This window comes from Astatotilapia calliptera, chromosome 4 (assembly GCF_900246225.1).
Source record: "Astatotilapia calliptera chromosome 4, fAstCal1.2, whole genome shotgun sequence".
Taxonomy (NCBI): domain Eukaryota; kingdom Metazoa; phylum Chordata; class Actinopteri; order Cichliformes; family Cichlidae; genus Astatotilapia; species Astatotilapia calliptera.
Window position 1 is genome coordinate 175525 of NC_039305.1, and position 22890 is coordinate 198414.

At 45.3% G+C, this 22890-nt stretch overlaps 1 protein-coding gene across 2 annotated transcripts in view; it reads right to left on the bottom strand.

The window, feature by feature from the left end:
* Window positions 1-20302, bottom strand: part of crhr1 (corticotropin releasing hormone receptor 1) — a 30106-nt gene extending 9804 nt beyond the window's left edge. Inside the window, exons 1-5 of one of the 2 annotated variants that reach the window (XM_026163779.1) lie at window positions 20057-20302; window positions 11788-11878; window positions 11657-11707; window positions 11268-11387; window positions 6874-6956 (exon numbers count right to left, since the gene is read on the bottom strand). In XM_026163779.1, the coding sequence (XP_026019564.1) occupies window positions 6874-6956; window positions 11268-11387; window positions 11657-11707; window positions 11788-11878; window positions 20057-20080 (369 nt within the window). In that variant the 5' untranslated portion in view covers window positions 20081-20302. Of the gene's footprint in view, window positions 1-6873; window positions 6957-11267; window positions 11388-11515; window positions 11708-11787; window positions 11879-20056 lie in introns of those variants that run through there. The other variant, XM_026163780.1, reaches the window with a different exon arrangement.
* Window positions 20303-22890: the final 2588 nt, after the last annotated feature.

The following is a 22890-nucleotide window of genomic DNA, read 5'->3' on the forward strand; positions in this document are numbered from 1 at the left end:
CATGCCCTTTACAAAATCTATCCAATAATCAGTTTACAATCACATCCTTTCTCTGTGTGCATGTTTCCATAGCAACATGTTGTTTTCATTTAGATGATTAAAAATTATGCCAAACGTGTAATCAAAACAACTATGTGTTTGTGCCGTAATAATAATGAACAGTTATGCAACTTTCCTTTCATGCTCAGCCTCGTTGCACTGTAAACACACACGCACACCTTGCTTGTTAATTACGGTCTGTGATTGACCAGCAGCCAGCTCTTCTGGCCAATCACAGGAGAGCAGGAAATGGGTGACAGATTGTCTCAGTGGGAGATGCTCTCTCCTCTCTCTCTCTCTCTTTCTCTATCTCACACACACACACACACACACACACACACACACACACACACACACACACACACACACAAAGCAGACCACATGACATTACATATGGACTTATAGACACACACACGTTGTTCTTTGTGCCTTTGTGAGGACCCCAGGGAAACGCTGCCCACAGCAAATGGACCAGCTTCCCACCTGGACCTCAAAGGGATCCGCCCCCTTAGTGCTCACACACACAGAGGCTCCAGATGGTTCTCGCTCTCTGAGGACTCATTCACACTGACGTTTGATCACTCATGTTCTCACACTTGTCACTGACTGTTTCAGTTTATTCTGTGTGTGTGAGAGGGTGTGTGGATCAGGAGAATGCAGAAAACTTGTTAAAATCAAACAAAGGTTACAAATCGATGCTGTGTGGCTGAGAGGGCAGAAATCATGCTTCAGTGACTTCCTGCCACCTGCAAACACCTGAGCTCTGTATTAAGCAGAGTACATTCCAGCTTAACTCATTGGTTCTCATCTCCATGGTAACTAAAGCTGCAGAAGTAACCTGGTATAGGTCATGTGCTAGATTAGAGATCAGTAGGTCTGCTGAAGGTTCATGGTGATATGAGGAGCTTGGTAAAAAAAGGTCTGGACTTTAAGTTTCTTGAAGGTGTTTCATCCAAGAAGCTTCTTCAGTTCTAAGAGCAAATGATGCAGAGTCACTAAGGGGGTCGCTGACCCACTATTGATCAGTGAGTATAGGGGTGGGATTTAATAAGTTTTCTTCGTCCCACTCCTTTTCAGGTAATTTTTGTTTTTGTTTTGTGCACTTTATGTTCAATATATGTATTTCTGTTGTGCCTGAAATGAACAAATAAATGAATGAATCTATCTAATCATATGAGCCAAGGTGTGAAAACAGGTGTGGGTCACTACCAGCCGAGGTTGTGAGACCTTGCCCCACCCTATCATGTGATTTCCTCAGGTGAAATGACCCAGGATGTGAGTGGGCTGTTGTCAATAGGAAAATTGTACTTAGTAGTCAGTATAATCTTTTAATGGTGTAAGTTTGCATATGGTAGAATACTGCATGTAATCATTTGTGTTTAGAAGTATATAGTTGGTGGCATATTGAAAGAATGTCTCATCCTAGGAGGTCTGTGACATTCCAGGGTGTTCTGGCTTCACCCCCACATCCTAGGAGTATGGGAGAGGTCGTACCTTGTCTTATTGTTTTACGGTAGGATTAACGTAGCTATATCTGTTCTAGTCTAAGTGCTTTTTGTTTAGATGAAGTCGTTTATGGGGTCTCACACACACACACACACACACACACACACACACACACACACACACACACACACACACACACACACACACACACACACAAGCACCCACTGAAGTATAAATAAAGACCGGGGCAGTTTCTCAGTGCGAGTCCCAGTTCTGGAGGCTGCCCTTGCTAGCAAGAAGTTCTGTGTGTTTCTCTTCTCTGAGTCTCTACTGAAGAAGTGCTTTAGAGTATATCTCTTAACAGCTGTAGCGTCCAGATTACTTACGTAGTCAGCTAATCCGTTCAACTGATATAAGATGCGGTAAGCTGAACAGAGCTTCAACCGTCTGTTTGTTGAAAAATAGTAATGGACCGCATTTACTTGTTAGTAACTGTAATGGCGTTGTAACGACAGGAATAGTAATTAGTTAGATTACTCGTTACTGAAAAAAGTAACGCCGTTAGTAACACCTTACTCCCTGCCGGTAACTGATGCCCTCAGGGGTCGGTGCGTTGGTATGTACCAGCTCACTCCCGGTGGCTACTTGGCGGGTCCTGGTGCCTCTTCCGGGGCAAAGGGGGCCCTCGGGCCTCCGGCCTCTGGGCCTGCGGCTCGGCTCACTCTGGCACAGCTGGCGGGCACGCCAGTGCAGCCCCCTCTGGTTTCTGCTCCGTGGCTACTGGGTGACCCCTTGTCTGGGGCTCTCCTCAGCTCTTCCCAGGAGGGTGGCACGGATGCCCCCCTGGTGCTCCTCCTTGGGCTCTCGCACTCTGGGGCCTCTACATGTCTGGATCTCCTCCATGCCAGCTTCATGCCCTGGGGGCGGGGCTATGGCTCTCTACACCCTCTTGCAGACGATTACATGGGGAAACCTTTTGAATACAAGCGCGCTGATCCACACAGGTGTTCACTGTTCATAGACAAACTACACCTTTCTTGGCTGCTACCTCAAAGCACATTGTGCGCTGTCGGTCCTGCTTGCTGCACAACAACATTCAATATTTAGTATTTACTGCAGTTTACACTTAGCTAGATTAACGTGATGGTGTTGTGTTTAGTATGTTGCTCTGGTTTTTTTTGCTTGTTTTCTCTTCTTTTTCTCTCAACAGGTGATCCAGGAGATTTTTTTCTCTTCTTTCTCTTTTTAGTGCCCTTTCTCACTGTCCCTCTTCCCTTCTGTTTTTCTTTTCCTTCATCTTTCTTTCTCCCTTTCCTATCCTCTAGTCATGTCTGTCCCATCTGTAACAACTGAAAATAAAATATTATAAACAATAACAACAGAGGTCGATCAAATACCAATACGGCAAGGCCGTGATGATCCACTTGGCAAAGTAAATCCATTGGGTATCCTTGTTGGTCTTCAGACAACAATTCTGACGGCTAAAGAACCAAATGGGACAGGCCAAAAAAACGTTACTTGTAACGGCGTTATTCCCATCACTGGTTATGGCGTTAATGTCATATTAATGAGATTAACGCTGACAGCACTAGTGGGAACACAACGAATATGACTGCACATTTACGCCGACATCATCCTCGTGCAAAGACAAGTGGAAGCAGACAAAAACAACAAGCACGCATGCTTTACCCGAGTCATTTAGACAGCCGTTAGCACGTGATTCTCCTTATGGGGACCTGATATGTTTAATATGCTGCTGAGAATATAGCCCAGAAGAAGCGGATAGTATAGCTTTTATTTTGGAAAGAGACATTTCTCTGTAATAAAATCTCTTTTCCAAAGATGAGTGATTTCTCCATCAGATAGATTTTTTTATTATTACTATTATTTTGTTGTTTCAGCAACATTAAATTTAAAAACTGTACTTTTGAGTTAAAATATATATTTATAATTTTAATAAATGACAAATTAAAAAGGCATGAACATTTTTTGTATCGAAAAAATATCGAACCGTGACACCAAAGTATCGAACCGAACCGTGAATTTTGTGTATCGTTGCACCTCTAATACATATACATAAATACTAGGGGTGCAACGATCCAATTTTATAAAAATAAAAATTGGATGAAGCTGTCTCTCAGTCTGCTGGTTCTGGCCCCGAGGCTCTTCAGTCGCCTTCCTGGTGGCAGCAAACTGAAGAAGCTGTTGGACAGATGGGTGGAGTCACTGTGATGCAGAGGCTTTTCCAGATGAGGCGGGTGCAGCAGATGTCCTGGAGGGAGGGAAGAGAGGTACCCACAATCCTCTCTGTTGCTTTCACTACCTGTTGTAACTTTTCCAGCAGGGCCCAGTGCAGGAGTCATACCACACAGTGATGCAGCGGTGAGGATGCTCTCCACGGCGCCTCTGTAGAAGGTGCTCATAATGGGGGTTGAATCTCTCGTTGTCCTCAGTTTGCAGAGGAAGTAGAGTAGCTGTTGGGCTTCGCTGACCAGTGATGCTGTGTTCTTGACCAGGAGAGATCTTCTGAGATGTGCACAGCCAGGAACTTGGTGCTGCTTACCCTCACAGGAGCACCATTGATGGTTAGTGGGGTGTGCAGGGTGTGAGCTCTCCTGATTTCTGTGATGATCTCCTTGGTCTTCTCCACATTCAGGGACAGGTTGTTGTTGCTGCACCACTCAGCCAGATGTTTAACTTCACTCCTGTAGCAGGCCCTATCGTTGTTGCTGATGTGACCTACCACAGTTGTGTCGTCTGCAAACTTGATGAAACGGTTGGAGCTGTGTGATGGTGTGCAGGCGTGGGTCAGCAGAGTAAAGAGCAGGGGGCTCAGCACACATCATTGGGGAGCCCATGTACTCAGTGTTATTGTGTCACATGTACGGCTGGCTGCAGTAATCGCTGCCAGTCTGCCGTAGCCATACGAGAGTGTGCTGTGCGGAGTGGTGTGTGGCGAGCTTTTGCACTGATAAAACACCGTTGTTTCCATTCAGGAAATAAAGTGGCAACGATCGATCAGAGACTCCTTGTCTTCTTAAAAACACAAAGCAGAGTCGAGGAGTTGGTTTGGGCCGAACTGTTGCAGCGGGGTGATGCAGAAACCGGTTATACTGATCCCAGCAGATCCAGTTTAAACCACTAAATGAGAAGGTGTTTCCAAACTTTTTCCTGTTTCTCTTAAATATGTACCTATATATATATTGTTAAAGTGAATTGTTAAATGTTTTATGCTTACCACCTCTACATTGTTTCAAACTCTGTGTTCAAAGGCCCTCCCCCCCAGCCTCTCGAGGTTCTGGGGGGAGGCTGCAGTGTTTTATCACAAGCTCATCCCATGTGAAGATTCTGTTTGATGTTTGCTAACCTTCCTGCCCTTTTTATGGTTTCACTGTGTTGTGCATATGGTGAACCAATTAGGGCTGCCACAAACAATTATTTTGATAGTCAACTACTCACCAATTATTTTTGCGGTTAGTCGACTAATCAGATCATGCATCCGTTGGACGTAAAACGTACAGCTTATTGCACCAGCAGCATCTGCTCTTATATAACTATCATTAGCTTACATCTTTAAGTGTTTAAGGTGCTAACTAACAATAAAGACAAGATGATAGTTTAGTAAATTTGAATGAAATTTGCAGATTGTTTCGGTGAAGTTTAATAAACTCCTTGCTATCTAAAATATAACAGGACACCGGAGTAAATTCTGGAGCATCTCACACTTCTGATAATCAGCTGTCTGCTTGACGTTTATTCCGCTGTGTAAAAACTATAACTTTAATCTCAGCCAAACAGATTTACTCAGGAACAAATAAAATACTAAAAAAATATATCATGTTTAACCTGAGTAGCGAAAGACGGCGGTGGGTTTGAAAACGATTTGCCGGGAGTCCGCTGTTCTCACGGCGCTAGTGAGCCTAGCCCCCGGCTAGCTATCAAGCTAGTGGGTAACAGACGTCTCCGAAAACGTCGGAGCACTTTTGAAAGTATGTGGTGTTTTGATAAACTGAGCAGATATTTGAGGTTTACACAGCTACATTCCAGCCTGAAAATATGTTAAACGTTTATTTTGTGACCCAGAAAGAATAATAAGAGTAACATTAAAACTAACTAGCTGCCGCCATTGTTGGAAACTGAGCTGGGCCGCGCTATGAATTCTGGGACACAGCTTCTTCTTCTTCTTCGGGGTTTAACGGCAGCTGGCATCCTTGTACATGCAGTGCTGCCATCTTCTGTTTCAGTCCGTTATTACACTCTTAAATCCTACTACTTATTCCTGCGTCTTTTGTGTTCTTACAAAGCTTTAAACGACGCGTCGACTATTAAATTAGTCGTCGACGATTTTGATAGTCGACGTAATCGTGACTAGTTAAGCTAATCGTGGCAGCCCTAGAACCAATACAGGAATTGAACCATATATTGGGTGTGGGGGAGATTACCCCCTTTATGACCAAGGATGTTGTGATCAGGAAGTCACGCACACAGACACACAGACACACACACACACACATTCTTGCACATGCATACACGTGCACACACACACACACACACACACACAGTGCCTTGTCTTTGTAACCATTGGGGGGTTTTACGGTGGGAGGTACTTGTGTTGTGTTGTATTGTGTACTGTAACTATCATGGGAATAAATAGCTGCGAGGGAAGCTACTCTTTGAAGGATTTGGGCTAGAGACAGGTGAGGAGCTGGTTCTGACCAAACTTCCCTTGTTAGCGGGTAAAAAGCCGGTTGAAGATGTTCTGTCTTGTTTTCCGTTCTTCATGAGGAATAAGTCTCTAAACTAGCGGGGCATGTGGAAACACAGACCCAACATATATGTGTGTGTGTGTGTGTGTGTGTGTGTGTGTGTGTGTGTAGGTATGTGTGTCATGCTCTGATGACACCAGTATATAAGCCTGAGGCAGACAGACAGACGGGCGGGTGGTATGAGCATTCTGATGTCATCAGACAACACTCAGAGTGAATCTAAATCCAATATTGATGAGAATATCAGAGAAGACCATTATCACCCAGCAGACGTGTGAACACACACAAAGATACACACACACTGAAAGTGTTTTCCTGTCCCATGTATCATCTGGGGACGTAGTCGTCCTTGGTCTGTCAGAGTAATGACAGAGGGTGGGCGGAGCTTTAGTGATGTCACATCGTTACCCTCATTTTGGGCCCAATAACAAACATACGAGTGAAACCTGCACTAACTCCTTTTAAACTGCCACACACTGATCATGATTTCCTCCTTTAAAAGGACTTGTGCATTACTACCAAACATCGTGTTAGTTAAGGCTCTGTTCGGGTTTACGAGCTCATCAGTAATAGAAACACGGTCAGAGCATATTGATCAGTGATTGGCGTTGGTGCTTCTCACCAGGACGATGATCTCGGTGCACTGGCTGTAGTTTCCTCGAGCCGCCCAGCTGCCGTTCACCTGACACTCTCTGTAGACCCGATCTGAACACAAACATCAACGCGTTACTGTCAGTACAGGTAAAATACGAGTCACATGACACGCGAGTCACAGAGCTACAGGTTAAAAAAGCTGATCCCACCCGTGCTCACAAAGTCTGTTTTTTCTGTCAGCCTGTCCAAGTAATGACCTGAGCCGTGAAGCCTTCAGTCGAGTTAAACAGTTTTCTGACAGATGTGAACCACAGAATCCAGCTGCTCTCTTATGAAGCGCTTAACTAAAACAACACGTCCTGATGTCAAACAAATGATGACTTTGTTTATGACTTTACAGCTGAATAAAGTTTTCTTTTTTCCATTACAGCTCGTAATAAAGTGGTAATAGCAGGCTAACGAGGGCTAAACAAGAACGTAATACTGTGGTATTTTGTAATTTACTATCAAATTAGTACTAGTACCAAAGTTATTTGGTACTAGTTGTTTTGCATTTTTGCATTTTTGTACAGCACTTTGGTCATCGTTGCTGTTGTAATCAAATGTGCTATAGAAGTAGCAAATATGTTAACAGTTGAGTAATATTACCCTGAAATGTATGTAACAGGGCCCGAAAACTGGAGTTAATACTGTGGAAATAAAGACACTCCCACGAGACAAAACCAATTAGTAATAGAAGTAATAGTAATTTTTGAATTAACCCTACTTAGTCCCAAAAGGTTGCTTCTGTTCACCTGAGACTGGAGAAGCCACCTGATGATGATGAAAAGTTTCTCCCAGACGAACAGAATTAACTTTTGGGATTCCTTACCTGGATGAGTGAGCAGACAACCCTCCAGCCTTAGGTTCCTGGTATTCTGCTTTGCAGTAATGTAAATATTGTGTTTAATAAAAAATGAAGTTGAAAAATCTTTTTTTCATCTTTTTTTCATGCCTAAAGATGAACAAAAAACCTGATTGAGGTTGTTATAATTCATGCATGAAAAGGTTAATAATAAGTAATGATTGAATGCAGTGAGACGGTGTAAGGAGCTCGGAAAGAAAAGCGTCTGGACCTCTTTAAGTTTCTTGGAGACATTTCATCCGAGAAACTTCTTCAGTTCTAGTACCAGCCAGTGGAGAGACCCAGATATTAAGCCCTATTGGGACTTGTCCTTGTCCTGTCCCACTATTGATCACGTGCCTCGTGAGGTGGAGCATCAGGTGAACCAGAGGAAAGCTGCTGCTAACCCATTCACAGAGAGGTGGAGAATGGCTGCAATCACAGCATTGTACGATCGTGACAGATGTACCCTTGGGCCCCCTCCTCGATTCAGAGACGGTCTTTCCCATTTCATGTAAATGGCCTCCTTGACTCTGCCCTCAAACCAGCGTAGACTGCAGGGCCCTGGCCTGACGAGGTGGCTCTTCTGTTTGGTTGTTTAGTTTTCCGCGATGTATAAATCCTTGATTTAGATCCTGGAACTGACCTCCCAGCCCATTGTTCCTTGAGTGGGCTGGTTTCAGTCATTATGCAAACGTACTGTTTATAAGATTGAAACCTGCAGTCAGCTGAGACTGGAGAAGTCACCTGGATGAGTGATGAAACGTTTCTCCCACAAAACGCTACGTCCAGATGAACAGAATCAACATTTGGAGACTTACTTTGGAATGTCTCTAACAACCATAAAGTTCCATATCTGGTCCATCTTCTCAACGATTTCCTGGTCATATCACCTCTCCAGCTCTTGAGGTATCCACCCTGAAGTCAATTTTCACTGAACTTGGCGTTCCATTGTCAGAAGAGAAACAGGAGGTTTTTTTTGGCGTAACCCTTGACAACATTTAGTTCCAGGCTTCTTTGTTCAGAGAAGTATTAATGTCACATTAATTGTATCAATCTCGTCCTTCAAAACTTTCTCCTTGTTCCCTCTTGTGCTAAAGGACTGCTGCTCTTCCTGTTGGACACCTAAACTTTGCTCTGTGCATAATTGCTACCACTTGCGGCATCTAAACCATCAGTCCTTGCCATAATCGCTCTGGCAACGTCTCGCTCACAGGAATGGCATCACTTTCGTTTTGATGATCAGTTGTCCCACCCTGACCACATTCAGCTCTAAACAGATGTTGCTCCTTCATCTATCTGCATTGGTGGTTATTATGGCAGAAGGTGGTTCTCTTCAAAATCAGCTCATGTCTAAGCCCCCATGGTCCGCTGACCAATTACCTCAACCTTAGAAAATTCCAGCACACCTCACCTTCAAAAACTGTTTATCATTGTGTTTATCCACGTTTCTACCAGATCCTGGTTTCTTTCACACTTTCATCAAGTTCTCTCATTGTCTGGAGTTTCTCCTAATCTTTTCTCTGGCCATTCCTTCTGCATCAGTGCAGCAACACCCGCTTCTAGCAAAGGAATCTCTGACCATGGGTAGGCTTGTAATTGGCCGGTCATTACAAACATACCAATTGTATATTTGCAAGAATCTCCAAGACCTTTGTAAAGTTCAATTCAGTTCAATTCTATTGCCTCAAGGCACTTCATTACTACTTTTAGGGGGTTTCCTTCTTTGGGGATCCGCCGAGTAACTGCTGTCAGTCCACTATGAGGCCTTCCCCAAACTGCAGCATCAGTTCACAATTCTTCAGCATCTGTTGTCAGATCTAAATGAGGATGTGGTCTCAGCTAGTGAAATACCCTAGTTAGACAAGTAAACCAGCAGTGCTCTAATACGGTGATATAAAATGGTAAATGGCCTGTATTTGTATAGCGCTTTACTAGTCCCTAAGGACTCCAAAGCGCTTTACGCATTCACCCATTCACACACACATTCACACACTGGTGATGTCAAGCTACACTGTAGCCACAGCCACCCTGGGGCGCACTGACAGAGGCGATATGGTCCTACAAGGTCATTAAGATAAGATGGGGCCTGATTATTTAAGACCTTGTATGTGAGGAGCAGGATTTTGAATTCTGGATTTAACAGGAAGCCAATACAGGAGAAATCTGCTCTCTCTTTCTAGTCCCTGTCAGGACTCTTGCTGCAGCATTTTGGATTAACTGAAGACTTTTCAGGGAGTTTTTAGGACTTCCTGATAATAATGAATTACAGTCGTCCAGCCTGGAAGTAATAAATGCATGAACTAGTTTTTCAGCGTCACTCTGAGACAGGATATTTCTAACTTTAGAGATGTTGCACAAATGGAAGAACGCAGTCTTACATATTTGTTTAATATGTGCGTTGAAGGACATGTCCTGGTCAAAAATGACTCCAAGGTTCCTCACAGCGTCACTGGAGGCCAAGGTAATGCCATCCAGAGTAAGAATCTGCTTAGATACCATATTTCTAAGATTTTCAGGGCCAAGTACAATAACCTCAGTTTGATCTGAATTTATTTAAATTAGGAACAGCATTTCATCCACAGTTATTCCCTCTGACATGTCTTCTCCCTGACATCGATAAACCAGCTCAGGTTCTGGATCTGGTTCTGGGTCCTCAGACTCACAGCTCACAAACAGAACTGGACCTCATCATCCATCGATATCTCAATCAATCATTATTAGAGAGAACTGATCAGAATCTGAAGACAACACAACCCAACTCGACTCCAGTGTAACCATGGCAACTACTGAGCTGTCATCAGGGCCTTACGCCCCTGATCACCCACCTCATCAGTGCACGCTGTGTTTGATTTACATCAGTCTGATCAGATCAATACATCAGTGCCCACAGACAGACGCTTTATTAACATGTTACCCGATCAGATGCCAAATTACATCAGAGGCAAGATTTTTTCTGTGTGTGAAGAAATTATGAAGGTCCAGTGAAACATGAGCTCCAGCTGGTCTCTCTCTCACTCACTCACACACACACACACACACACACACACACACACACACACACACACACACACAGATGACTCATGCTATTAAGTTCGATTGGCAACCTAAACCTTTAATTAAACAGGACATTTATGCCACCCACACACACAGTGGATATAATGAAGACAGTTGGCACAGAAGAAGTCAGCTCCTCCTGGTACGGAGTGGGTGTTGGACGTCACTGAGAACACAGAGTGTGAAACTGTGATTGGCTGACACTTAATTGGCAGCCTCTGATTGGCTGTGGATAAAGATCAGTTGAAGACAATGGAGACAGAGTATATACTGTGAAAAACATGCCCCCTCTAGGAGAGAACGGTCAACAGCTCGTCGTTGCCCCTAAAGGTAAAAAAATAAACAAAAATCTAAATTTATGAGAGAAAAAACTCTGCCTGTGTCTGAGAGAAAGTGTGTAGCTGTCGTCACATTCACACATCAGAAACTGTCTGTGAACGTGTTAGCATGATAGTCTCTACATCTGAGCAGGTGGCACTTACTGGTGGTGTTGTAGTGGATCCCGTTGAACTGCTCAGGACACGGTCTGGAGACCAGCTCACCTGCTGCACTCCGAGGCCAACAGGTTCCTATCCCATCCACCGACAGGTCACAGTACACACCTGCAAAGAGAGAGCGATAGGTGAGAGGCAGAAGGACCTGTAGGGAACTTTACTTCATGAGACTCACCTTTGGTAAATATTATTGAAGTCTACAATGAAAGTTAGAGAATGACTCAAACAGGAAGCACCTCTTAATTTTCCTGTTGGAGTCTTAAACAGTACTGCACAGGTACACCTTGAGAGTACAGCCATGGCGAAAAGCAGAGTACCTCATGGTGATCCTGGTGCTGATGCTTGTCAAAAGTCAAAGGTGAGTGTGTGATACAGACCTGAGGAGTTGCTGACGGTAAATGTCTGGTTGAGCAGGACTAAGGTCCTTGCTGAGAGGCAGAACACAGAGAAGGTGTTGGCGCTCCGGTTTCACTGAGCACGTCAAAGGAAATCCCAAACAGGAAGTTACCTGTGAAGTTGGTCGACAGCAGGATCAAAGTTTCGCAGGTTAACTCAGCCGGGGAGACTGGCCCGCTCAGCGCCACGCACACGAAGACCACCTGAAAGCAGAGTTTCGGTTCAGATCGATCACATGACCAGCGGTCGGCGATGATCCAGCTGAGCGGCGCAGTGTTCGTCAGCGTGTTTTCTGTGTTTTTGTTCTAACTGACTAATAATGTCTCATTTATATGATACGGAGCTCAGGATCCTCCTGTTAATGATGCAGCTGCAGTCCCAGAATGCACTGCATCGCCTCTACGGCGATAATGGAACACAGAGGAGGAATGCAACGCTGCTGCAATGCACGCCTGGAGCGGACGTCCATTACAGCAGCGAGTCAGGTCGCTGAGCTGTGATTGGTCACAGCAACAACCAGCTGAGGTCAGCCATCCAATGACAAGTGGCTGGGTATCAGCTGGAAGAAGGAGGCAGATCACCTTCAGCACCAGAACAGGAAGTGAAGTAATGAAGACTGCACCAAAATAAGAGACATAAGCCTGCTTCAATGAATGACTTTCATTTTTCAGATTCACAGTTGAAGTTTAGTGAAACTAAAGTGTTTGTCTGCAGAGTCAGAGATGCAGAAACGTGTATCACAGAGCTGTGACTCGCCCACGCCCACAAACACCACAGACGGGCTGAACATCGGACCGCCTCGCTGTTTCTCTCTGAATCTGATCAACTGCTGATCATTCACATGAGTTTTCCTCTTATTTCCTGTTGGTGTCCATCTTTGTTTTGGTTCTGGATGAACAATAACATGACAGCAACTACCCAGAATGCACTGCGATTGGCGAGGCCTGTTTAAATCAGTGGACCTGCTACATTGGTACCAAGGTGGCGCTCTCATCGGAGCTATGTGCTGGGTCATGTTCTGTCTCAGGACCTTCTCTGAGGTGCTCTGTTTGTTTGGACAGCAGTAATAGTGCATGTGCCGACTCCTTCATATCTGAGTGTGAGATCAGATGGTGTTTCCTCAGAGGGCGTTCAGTCTGAGCAAATATTCAGCTCTCACCTGCCTGTCGCTCATCTCTGCCTCTACAGCTCCAGTGATCACTGATCAATCAGCTCAGTGATTGATCATCAATCAGCTGCTCAGTCTGCGAAAAGGTGGAGTCTTCTGTTAATTCCTCACTAATGTCGCCATGATTCACACAGCATGACTTCACAGTTTGATATTCAGCTGGCAGTGTGTCTCACACACACACATTCTCGTTTTGATATCTTAGTAAGGACATCTATGCTTACCCTAACCCTCAGCCTAACTGTAACCCTGACACGAAAACCACATTTGAGATTCAAACATGTCTGTAAACTCTGAGGACAGGCAGTTGGTCCCCACAAGAATGGTAACATTCAAGTTTAGGTCCCAACAGAGCAACCTAAACAGGTATACCCACAAACACATGCACACACACGTACACACACAGTAAATGTGTCGGCCGCAGAGATCTACTGTTGTGTCTCTGAGCTAAAATTAGATCGCTAGCTGAGTGCAGCACACTCTCCGTCTTCTTGCCATGAATGTTTGGATCTTGGCAGCGCGTTCAGCAGCTCAGTGGGAGGAGTTACGTCAGCGTCCTGCAGCTGCTGCAGAAACCATCCTCATTATCTGAGCCCGCTCTGCCTCCGGAGGCTCGTCCAGCCCAAGCGACACCGCAAATCGGATCAGTTGGAACACACACACACAGGGGTGCACTGTGTGTGTGCGATCTGATTGGTTGAGAGGTGCTGCTGGTCCATATGTCTCCTGGTATGGAGCCTCTGTGTCTTGTCTAACCTGCACACTTGAATTCATCATTCACCAGAAACTTGATCAGACCTGCAGCTCCTCAGGATCCTGAACCACCTTAGCTAGCTCCTCTGGATGTGGAGCAGGATCGGTGCTCTTCCCTATGACTGGCACAACTTCAGAGTTTCAGGAAATTTTAAGTTCCATTCTGGATTTAACAGGAAGCCAGTGAAGGGAAGCCAATACAGGAGAAATCTGCTCTCTCTTTCTAGTCCCTGTCAGGACTCTTGCTGCAGCATTTTGGATTCACTGAAGGATTTTCAGGGAGTTTTTAGGACTTCCTGATAATAATGAATTACAGTCGTCCAGCCTGGAAGAATGCATGAACTAGTTTTTCAGCGTCACTCTGAGGATATTTCTAATTTTACAGAATTTACTGCAAAACCTGAAACCTGAAATACATCAAAGCTCCGTCAGTCCACAACAGACAGCAGCAGACTGGCCAACAGCTGAGAGACTTGAAACTGTGGAGGCTCAGAGGAACAGAAGGCAGTGAAGGCAACATAGCAGCTCCTCACTGATCAATGATGAGCCACAAAAACAGATTAAAATCAAACAGATGTCAGAGCATGTCAGAGTTTTCAGAAGAAATGAAGCCGCTGTAAATGAGACTCATTCAGGACAATAATGAGTCTGTAACGAGCTTCCTCTGCCGAGTGTGAGTCTGATCAAACTCCTTTGATTGGAGTCTTGATCCCGCTCTCTGCACTCTGACATGAATTATGTGTGGAGGACACGGAGCCTCGTGACTGAGCAGCATAAAAAGAATCAGAGGATCGTAATGAGCTCGGCAAACACAAAGGAAAGCTGCCACCCACTCACACAACAGCACAACCTTTACACAAAAGCCAGTGGAAGCACTTCCTGCTGCAGGTCTGAGCCTCAACAAAGCAGAGGCTGAACAATCCGAGGCTGCCACGCACACAGCACTGTGCTATTGACCTGAAAGACTTTTATTTTGAAAAAACTGAGCCACGCTCCTAGAATCAGTTTAAATGGTCTGAACTGGTTTGGAATCCCGACGCCAGAAGAGGGCTGGACACTAACACACTAACACACAGACACACTAACTCACCACACCAACACACCAAACACACTAACACACCAACACAACACACTAACACACCAACACACTAACACACCAACACACCAAAATACAGACACACTAACTCACCACACCAACACACCAACACACTAACACACCGCACCAACACACCGCACCAACACACCGCACCAACACACTAACACACCAACACAGTAACACACAGACAAACTAACAAACCACACCAACACACCAACACACCGCACCAACACACCAACACACCGCACCAACACACTAACACACCGCACCAACACACCAACACACTAACACACCAACACACTAACACACCAACACACCGTACCAACACACTAACACACAGACACACTAACTCACCACACCAACACACCAACAAAATAAACACACCAACACACTAACAAACCAACACACCACACCAACACACCGCACCAACACACTAACACACTAAAACACCGCACCAACACACTAACACACCAACACACTAACACACCAACACAACACACTAACACACAGACACACTAACTCACCACACCAACACACTAACACACCAACACACTAACACACCGCACCAACACACTAACATAATAACACACCACACCAACACACTAACACACAGACACACTAACACACCGCACCAACACACTAACACACCAACACACTAACACACCGCGCCAACACACTAACAAACCAACACACCGCACACCAACACACTAACACACCAACACACCGCACACCAACACACCAACACACTAACAAACCAACACACTGCACACCAACACACCAACACACTAACACACCAACACACCGCACCAACACACCAACACACTAAAACACTAACACACCAACACACCGCACCAACACACTAACACACCAACACACTAACACACCAACACAACACACTAACACACAGACACACTAACTCATCACACCAACACACCAACACAACACACAAACACACAGACACACTAACTCACCACACCAACACACTAACACACAGACACACTAACTCACCACACCAACACACCAACACAACACACAAACACACAGACACACTAACTCACCACACCAACACACTAACACACTAACACACCGCACCAACACACCAACACACCGCACAAACACACCAACACACTAACACCTACACACCAACACACTAACACACCGCACCAACACACCAACACACTAACACACCGCACCAACACACCAACACACTAACACACCAACACACTAACACACCGCACCAACACACCAACACACTAACATAATAACACACCAGCACACTAACAAACAAATACACCACCACACTAACACACCACCACACTAACACACCAACACACTAACACAACACACTAACACACAGACACGCTAACTCACCACACTAACACACCAACACAACACACTAACACACAGACACACTAACTCACCACACTAACACATTAACACACCAACACACTAACACACCAACACACCACACCAACACACTAACACACTAACACACTAACACACCGCACCAACACATTAACACACTAACACACCAGCACACTAACAAACAATACACCACCATACTAACACACTAACACACCGCACCAACACACCACACCAACACACTAACACACCGCACAAACACACTAACACACCAACACACCAACACACTAACACACCACACCAACACACTAACACACCACACCAACACACCAACACACTAACACACCAACACACCAACACACCAACACACTAACACACCACACCAACACACCAACACACTAACACACCAACACACTAACACACCACACCAACACACCAACACACCAACACACCAACACACTAACACACCAACACACCAACACACCAACACACTAACACACCAACACACTAACAAACTAATACACCAACACGCCACACCCACACACCAACACACCACACCACCATACTAACACACTAACACACCGCACAAACACACTAACACACCAACACACCAACACACTAACACACCACACCAACACACTAACACACCAACACACTAACAAACTAATACACCAACACGCCACACCCACACACTAACACACTAACACACCAACACACTAACTCACCAACACACTAGCACATCAACACACCAACACACCACACTAACACACTTGGTCATATATTCCGAAAATATAATGTCAATTCTCATTGTTATGCTGATGATACCCAGCTCTACATTTCCTCCAAACCTAATTCATCCCTCCCACCTTCCTCCCTCTTGAACTGTCTTATGGAGATCTTGGTTCTCCTCCAATTTTTCTTAAACTTAACAGTAGTAAAATAGAAGTCCTACTCGTTGGCACGGCCTCTACCTTAACCAAATCTCACAGTTTCTCCATTAATATAGAAAATCCCCCCATCCTTCCTTCCCCGCAGGTAAAGAATTTGGGTGTCATACTCGACAGTACGCTTTCATTTCAGCCTCACATTTACATAGCCCGGTATGAATTTCACTTACGTAACATTAACCGACTCCGTCCTTTCCTTACTCCCATGTTGCTGCCATCCTTGTCCATAGTCTTATTGCTTCCCGGATCGATTATTCCAACTCTTATTTGGTCTCCCCAATAAGTCCCTCCATAAACTTCAACTTCTTCAAAATTCCGTCATAACTCATACTCTCTTAAGAGACCATATCTCCCAAATTCTTCAACAGCTTCACTGGTTGCCCATAGAAACTAGGATAAACTTTAAAATCTTAGTTCTCACATTTAAGTCCATCCATAACCTTGCCCCTCCTTATCTCTGTGATCTTCTTCATAGCACCACAGTTTCCCGCTCTCTCAGATCTTCATCCGCCACTCATCTTGTTGTTCCTTCTGCTTGCCTTACCACTATGGGGCAAAGAGCTTTCAGTCGCCCTGCTCCTCGGCTCTGTAACTCACTTCCTTCAGCCTTAAGAAATATAGATTCAGGTACAGAGGATGGCTTTATCACTTCTTAATAATGGCTACATCCTCTGTGGGCTGATTTTCAAGATGCAGGGTGAGGCGTTATAGAAACAGCTTTGTTCCTCTCACTCAACTTAATAAGAACTGTTGTATTAGACTCATCGTGTCTGATGACCAAACATGTGTGTGTCAGGTTCACATAGGTGTGTTTTGTGACGACAAACGCCATCATTTCTCTGTAAAACAAATTTAACTGCAGGTGTAAATAAAGCAACCTGGACCACACCAGCACACACTAACAGACCACAGTAATGCACAATAATGCACAATGACACTGGTCTCTCGCTCTGCGTCACACGACTCCCAGCATGCACCTTGCCGTCTCAGTTTGCTCTGCCAGTACTTGAACCTCCTCCATGGAGAACATGGAAATGCTGACAAATGTGAAAAACCCAGCAATCATGTCAGGCTGACATGCACCCACAGCATGGCGCCAGCCACTAGGCTCAAAGACCTGACCCCCTCGTCTGACCGCCATTGTAGCCAGCTGTGAGTTAATCTGTTTATTTCAGAGTTCAGCATCTTCGAATCTGAATGTCACACAGAGCCGAGCTCTTACACAGGACGGCCTCACATCTGGGCTCACAACATTTTCCCTGGAACGTCCTGCTGTGTGTCACTGCTGGTTTTCCTCCCTGCTATGCCTGAGGATCGGCCGTCTGAGCTGAGCTGAGGGCCCGATGATGACTTTGTGATGATAACGGTTCACACACACGGAGCTTTAACCACTTAGAGCTTCAGCGTCCTTCATCATCATTAAGCAGCAGACTGCTCCTTTAATCGGCGCTCTCCTCCTTCATGTCCCTGTGGAGGAGTGATGATTATCACCTCCAGCCCACCTCCTCCTGTCACAGCTTCAAATTTCACTGTGGACACACAGCAGGAGGCTTTTATTGTGAAGGAGCAGGCTGCCGACCAATCACAGTGCAGCTGTGGGAAGTTTAACCCTTCATTCGCCAGTGGTTGACAGAAAATCAGCTTTGTGGCCTGGAACTACTTCCTATACTTTTCATGTTGTCACCTGATATCTGACCTTTGACCTCCGCCTTCAGCGTGGAGCATGATGGACGGAGCACACAGATGGAGACAGGAGGTGATGCATGACGCTCGCCCCCTCACTACATCCTCTCTCTCTTCACTGTCATTACTGCTGCTTTGAACACACACACACACACTGTGACACAAACACACACACACTGTGACACAAACACACACACACATACACACACACACACTCACACTGTGACACAAACACACACACACTCATATACACACTCTCTCTCTCTCTCTCTCTCACACACACACACACACACACTCACACACACACTGTGTCACACACACAAAAACAGCTGGCTGTACACTGAAGAGAAGCCACACCTCCATCTATACACAGAGTCCTTACAACTCTCAGTTGTGTGTGTGTGGTTGTGTGTTCTTTATTTAAATGCATACTGTTCTGGCTCTATCTGAATTATTGTAGTTTTATTAAATTGAAAACATAAATAAAGCTCCTGATCGTTGGAAATGTTTAAGTCGATTCTTAAATATGAAGGAAAATCAGCGAGGAAGTGGGCGGAGCAAAAACAACATAATTAAAGATGAGACTGACTAAAGCAACAACCAGTGAGAGTACTCCTAATATCTGACTCGGTCTGTGAGGACGTGACGCTGAGGCTCATCTCTGGGCCGCGGTTTGATCCACTTTCAGACGCAGCTGGTTCCCGCCCATCAGGAACCTGAATTGCTGTTTGGTTTTCATCCAAAGTTTGAGTAGAGCTGCACATTCCAGTGTTTCACAGAAGCTTCAGTCACAACATGGAGCGTTCATCTATCAGAGTGCTTTGCGCTCTTGATGTCAGATCATTGACATCACTTCCTGCAGCAGCGTCACAGTGTTTCTCAGACAGAAACGCATGTGTGCTGCTGGGTTTGGGAGGTGCATAGACTTAACCTACTTCTGACCTTTGCATCACACAAGTGTGAGACACGACAAAGATTATTCCTCCTTTCAATAAACTTTGTTCTGAGTTTAGGAAAAAAAACTTCAAACTTGATGAAAACAAAAAGACATCAGTAAATCTGATGTCACCCAACTTTCCAGATGTTTCCAGCTGGACAGCTGTGAGGAGGATCAGCTCACCTCCTGCAGGCAGTGAATTAACACTGAGCATGCTCCACAGATATCCTGCTACTAAATTATAGTCAGAATTTCAAAATGAAAGCCACAATTAATTTTAAAAAAAACATCGTTAATGGGGGAAACCTTTATTTTGAAACCCCTCTGAATTATGGCCGTTCGTTCACAATAAGAGTCGCTGACTTTGGCACACACTTTAAAGTTGAGAGGGTGCACGCGCAGCACGGAACTGTGCACACGCACACGGCCCCCTACCTGACTCAGTAGTTTCCGGTCCATCTCCGTCACTCATTCATCCACTCGGACGCGCGCGCTCTGGCATGCGCCTTCCTGCAGCTCACATTGGTGCCCCGCGCGCTCCGGTCCGGTTTAGATCCCAGAACATGTCAGTCCGAGCCGAGCCGGGCCAGGAGTCCGGGTTAGCACGGCTCTGTCCCGGTCCGCTCCAAGGTGCTCTCATCCACACTGACCGACTGAGGAGCGCGTGCTGGCAGTAAGGAGGCTGCTGTAGAGCTCCAGCCAATCAGAGGATAGTGCGAGAGGGAGAGATGGGGGGGGGGGGGGGGGGGGGGGCGGTTAAGAAACCATCAAACATAGAGATCAAAAATCGATTAATCAAAGAGAACAACCACCAGTGGGTCTGTGTGTGTGTGTTTTGTCAGGTGTGTGTGATATAGAAAACAACTGAAACCGGATGAAACCTTTTCATTGTGATGGATTATTGATCGATCGCTTCTCTCTGAGCTGATCGTGGTGAGCTGGCGGCCGAGTGCCGATCACGGCTGGACTGGGACAAAAAAATCGCCCGGGCATTTTGACAGAGACCGGCCCACCAGGTATTATAGGAAAAACCATAAAGCCTTTGAATGAAAACAAACGCTGTTGTCACAGTGATGTACACTGTGTTGTTGGTATATATGTATCAGTCTAATAAACTTAAACCTACACCATCCTCCCTATTCTGGTATTCTAAACAGTACCTGGAAGCAGACTGCTTGGTCGAGTTAACCTCCTGAACTATCTACAACACATGGTGAAAACCTGAAATTAAGACAGAGAAGAGGTGAGACATGATCATTACTGATTACTGATGACAGATTTAGATATATTTTCATAAACCATTCATTTGCCACATCAATAAACAGCAAGGCAGGGCAAAATATTTTTTCTCACATGGCAACCTTTAAAAAGTGAAAGGAGACAGAAAGACAGGTGAGAAAGAATAAAACTCAATTGACTTTTTGATGGCATTTTACACACAGCACTGGTGCAGAATCTAGAAAATGTGGGAAATACTGGCATCATATACAGTAATTAGCTACTTCTGACGAAATTATGATGGGACCCTAAAAAAAATTACTATGTACAATAATGGATTTCTATACATTTTACATCAGATGAATACGTTTGTTGTAAGATTCAGATAATTATTTATTAAAAGTGAGACATTTTAAATGAGCTCATTGTGAAACCTGGCCCCACCCTATCATGTGATTTCCTGAGGTCAGATGGCCCAGGATGTGAGTGGGCGTTAAGGCGTCTGGGGAGGGATCTCAAAACTGGATTATAGATGGCAGGGAGTTGGTGTGGTAAGCCCCGCCTCTGTTCAAAGATGGTCGCTCACAGTGGACATAGATGCTTCTTTCACTCCTCTTTCAAACCATCTGTCCTCTCTGTCCAAAATGTGAACATTGGCATCCTCGAAAGAGTGACCTTTGACCTTAAGATGCAGATGGACTGCTGAGTCTTGTCCTGTGGAGGTGGCTCTTCTGTGTTGTGCCATGCGCTTGTGAAGTGGCTGTTTGGTCTCTCCAATGTAGAGGTCTGAGCATTCCTCGCTGCACTGTACAGCATAAACCACATTGTTAAGTCTGTGTTTTGGCGTTTTGTCTTTCGGGTGAACCAGTTTGTGTCTGAGTGTGTTGCTGGGTCTGAAATGCACTGGGATGTCATGCTTGGAGAAAACTCTCCTGAGTTTCTCTGATACACCGGCTACATAGGGGATGACAATGTTGTTGCGTCTGTCCTTCTTATCCTCCCTCGCTGGTGTCTGGTCTTCTTTTCTGTGCCTCTTTGCTGACTTTAAGAACGCCCATTTAGGATAGCCGCACGTTTTGAGTGCTTCCTTTACATGTGTGTGTTCCTTCTTTTTCCTTCAGGCTTAGAGGGAACATGTTCTGCCCGGTGGTGTAGGGTCCTAATTACTCTAAGTTTGTGTTCCAGAGGGTGATGGGAGTCAAAGAGGAGGTACTGGTCCGTGTGTGTGGGCTTCCGGTAAACTTCGATGTTGAGGTTGCCGTTCTCTTCAATGTGCACGGCGCAGTCCAGGAAAGGCAAACAGTCGTCCTTTGTGTCTTCCCTGGTGAACTTGATGTTTTTATCCACAGAGTTAATGTGCGCAGTGAAGGATTCCACTTCTTGTGTCTTGATTTTGACCCAGGTGTCGTCCACATATCTGTACCAGTGGCTGGGTACTCTTCCTTTGAAAGAGCCAAGCGCCTTCCTTTCCACTTCCTCCATGTAAAGGTTGGCTACAATAGGTGACACGGGGGAGCCCATGGCACAGCCATGTTTTTGTCAGTAAAAGCCTTCGTTGTACTTGAAATATGTAGTGGTGAGGCAGAGATCTAATAGTGTGCAGATCTGATCGGGGTTGAAGTTGGTCCTGTCCTCCAAGGAGCTGTCTTCTTGTAGTCATTTTCTGACAGTCTCCACGGCCTCCGTGGTGGGTATGCAAGTGAAGAGAGAGACTACATCAAAGGACACCATGGTTTCATCTGGATCCAGGGTAAGTTTCTGGACCTTGTCGGTGAAGTCGGTGGAGTTCTTGATGTGGTGTGGGGTGTTCCCCACGAGAGGTGCAAGGATGGTAGCAAGGTGTTTAGCAATGTTATAAGTGGCTGAGTTTATGCTACTGACTATGGGTCTGAGTGGGACAGCTTCCTTGTGGATTTTAGGAAGTCCGTAAATGCAGGGTATGGCATCCCCTGGGTAAAGCTGTGATATATAAGGCGGTCAATGATTTTGTCCTTTTCTAAGTCTTGAAGGCAAGCTATAACTTTCTTTTTGTAGCTGCTTGTGGGGTCTCG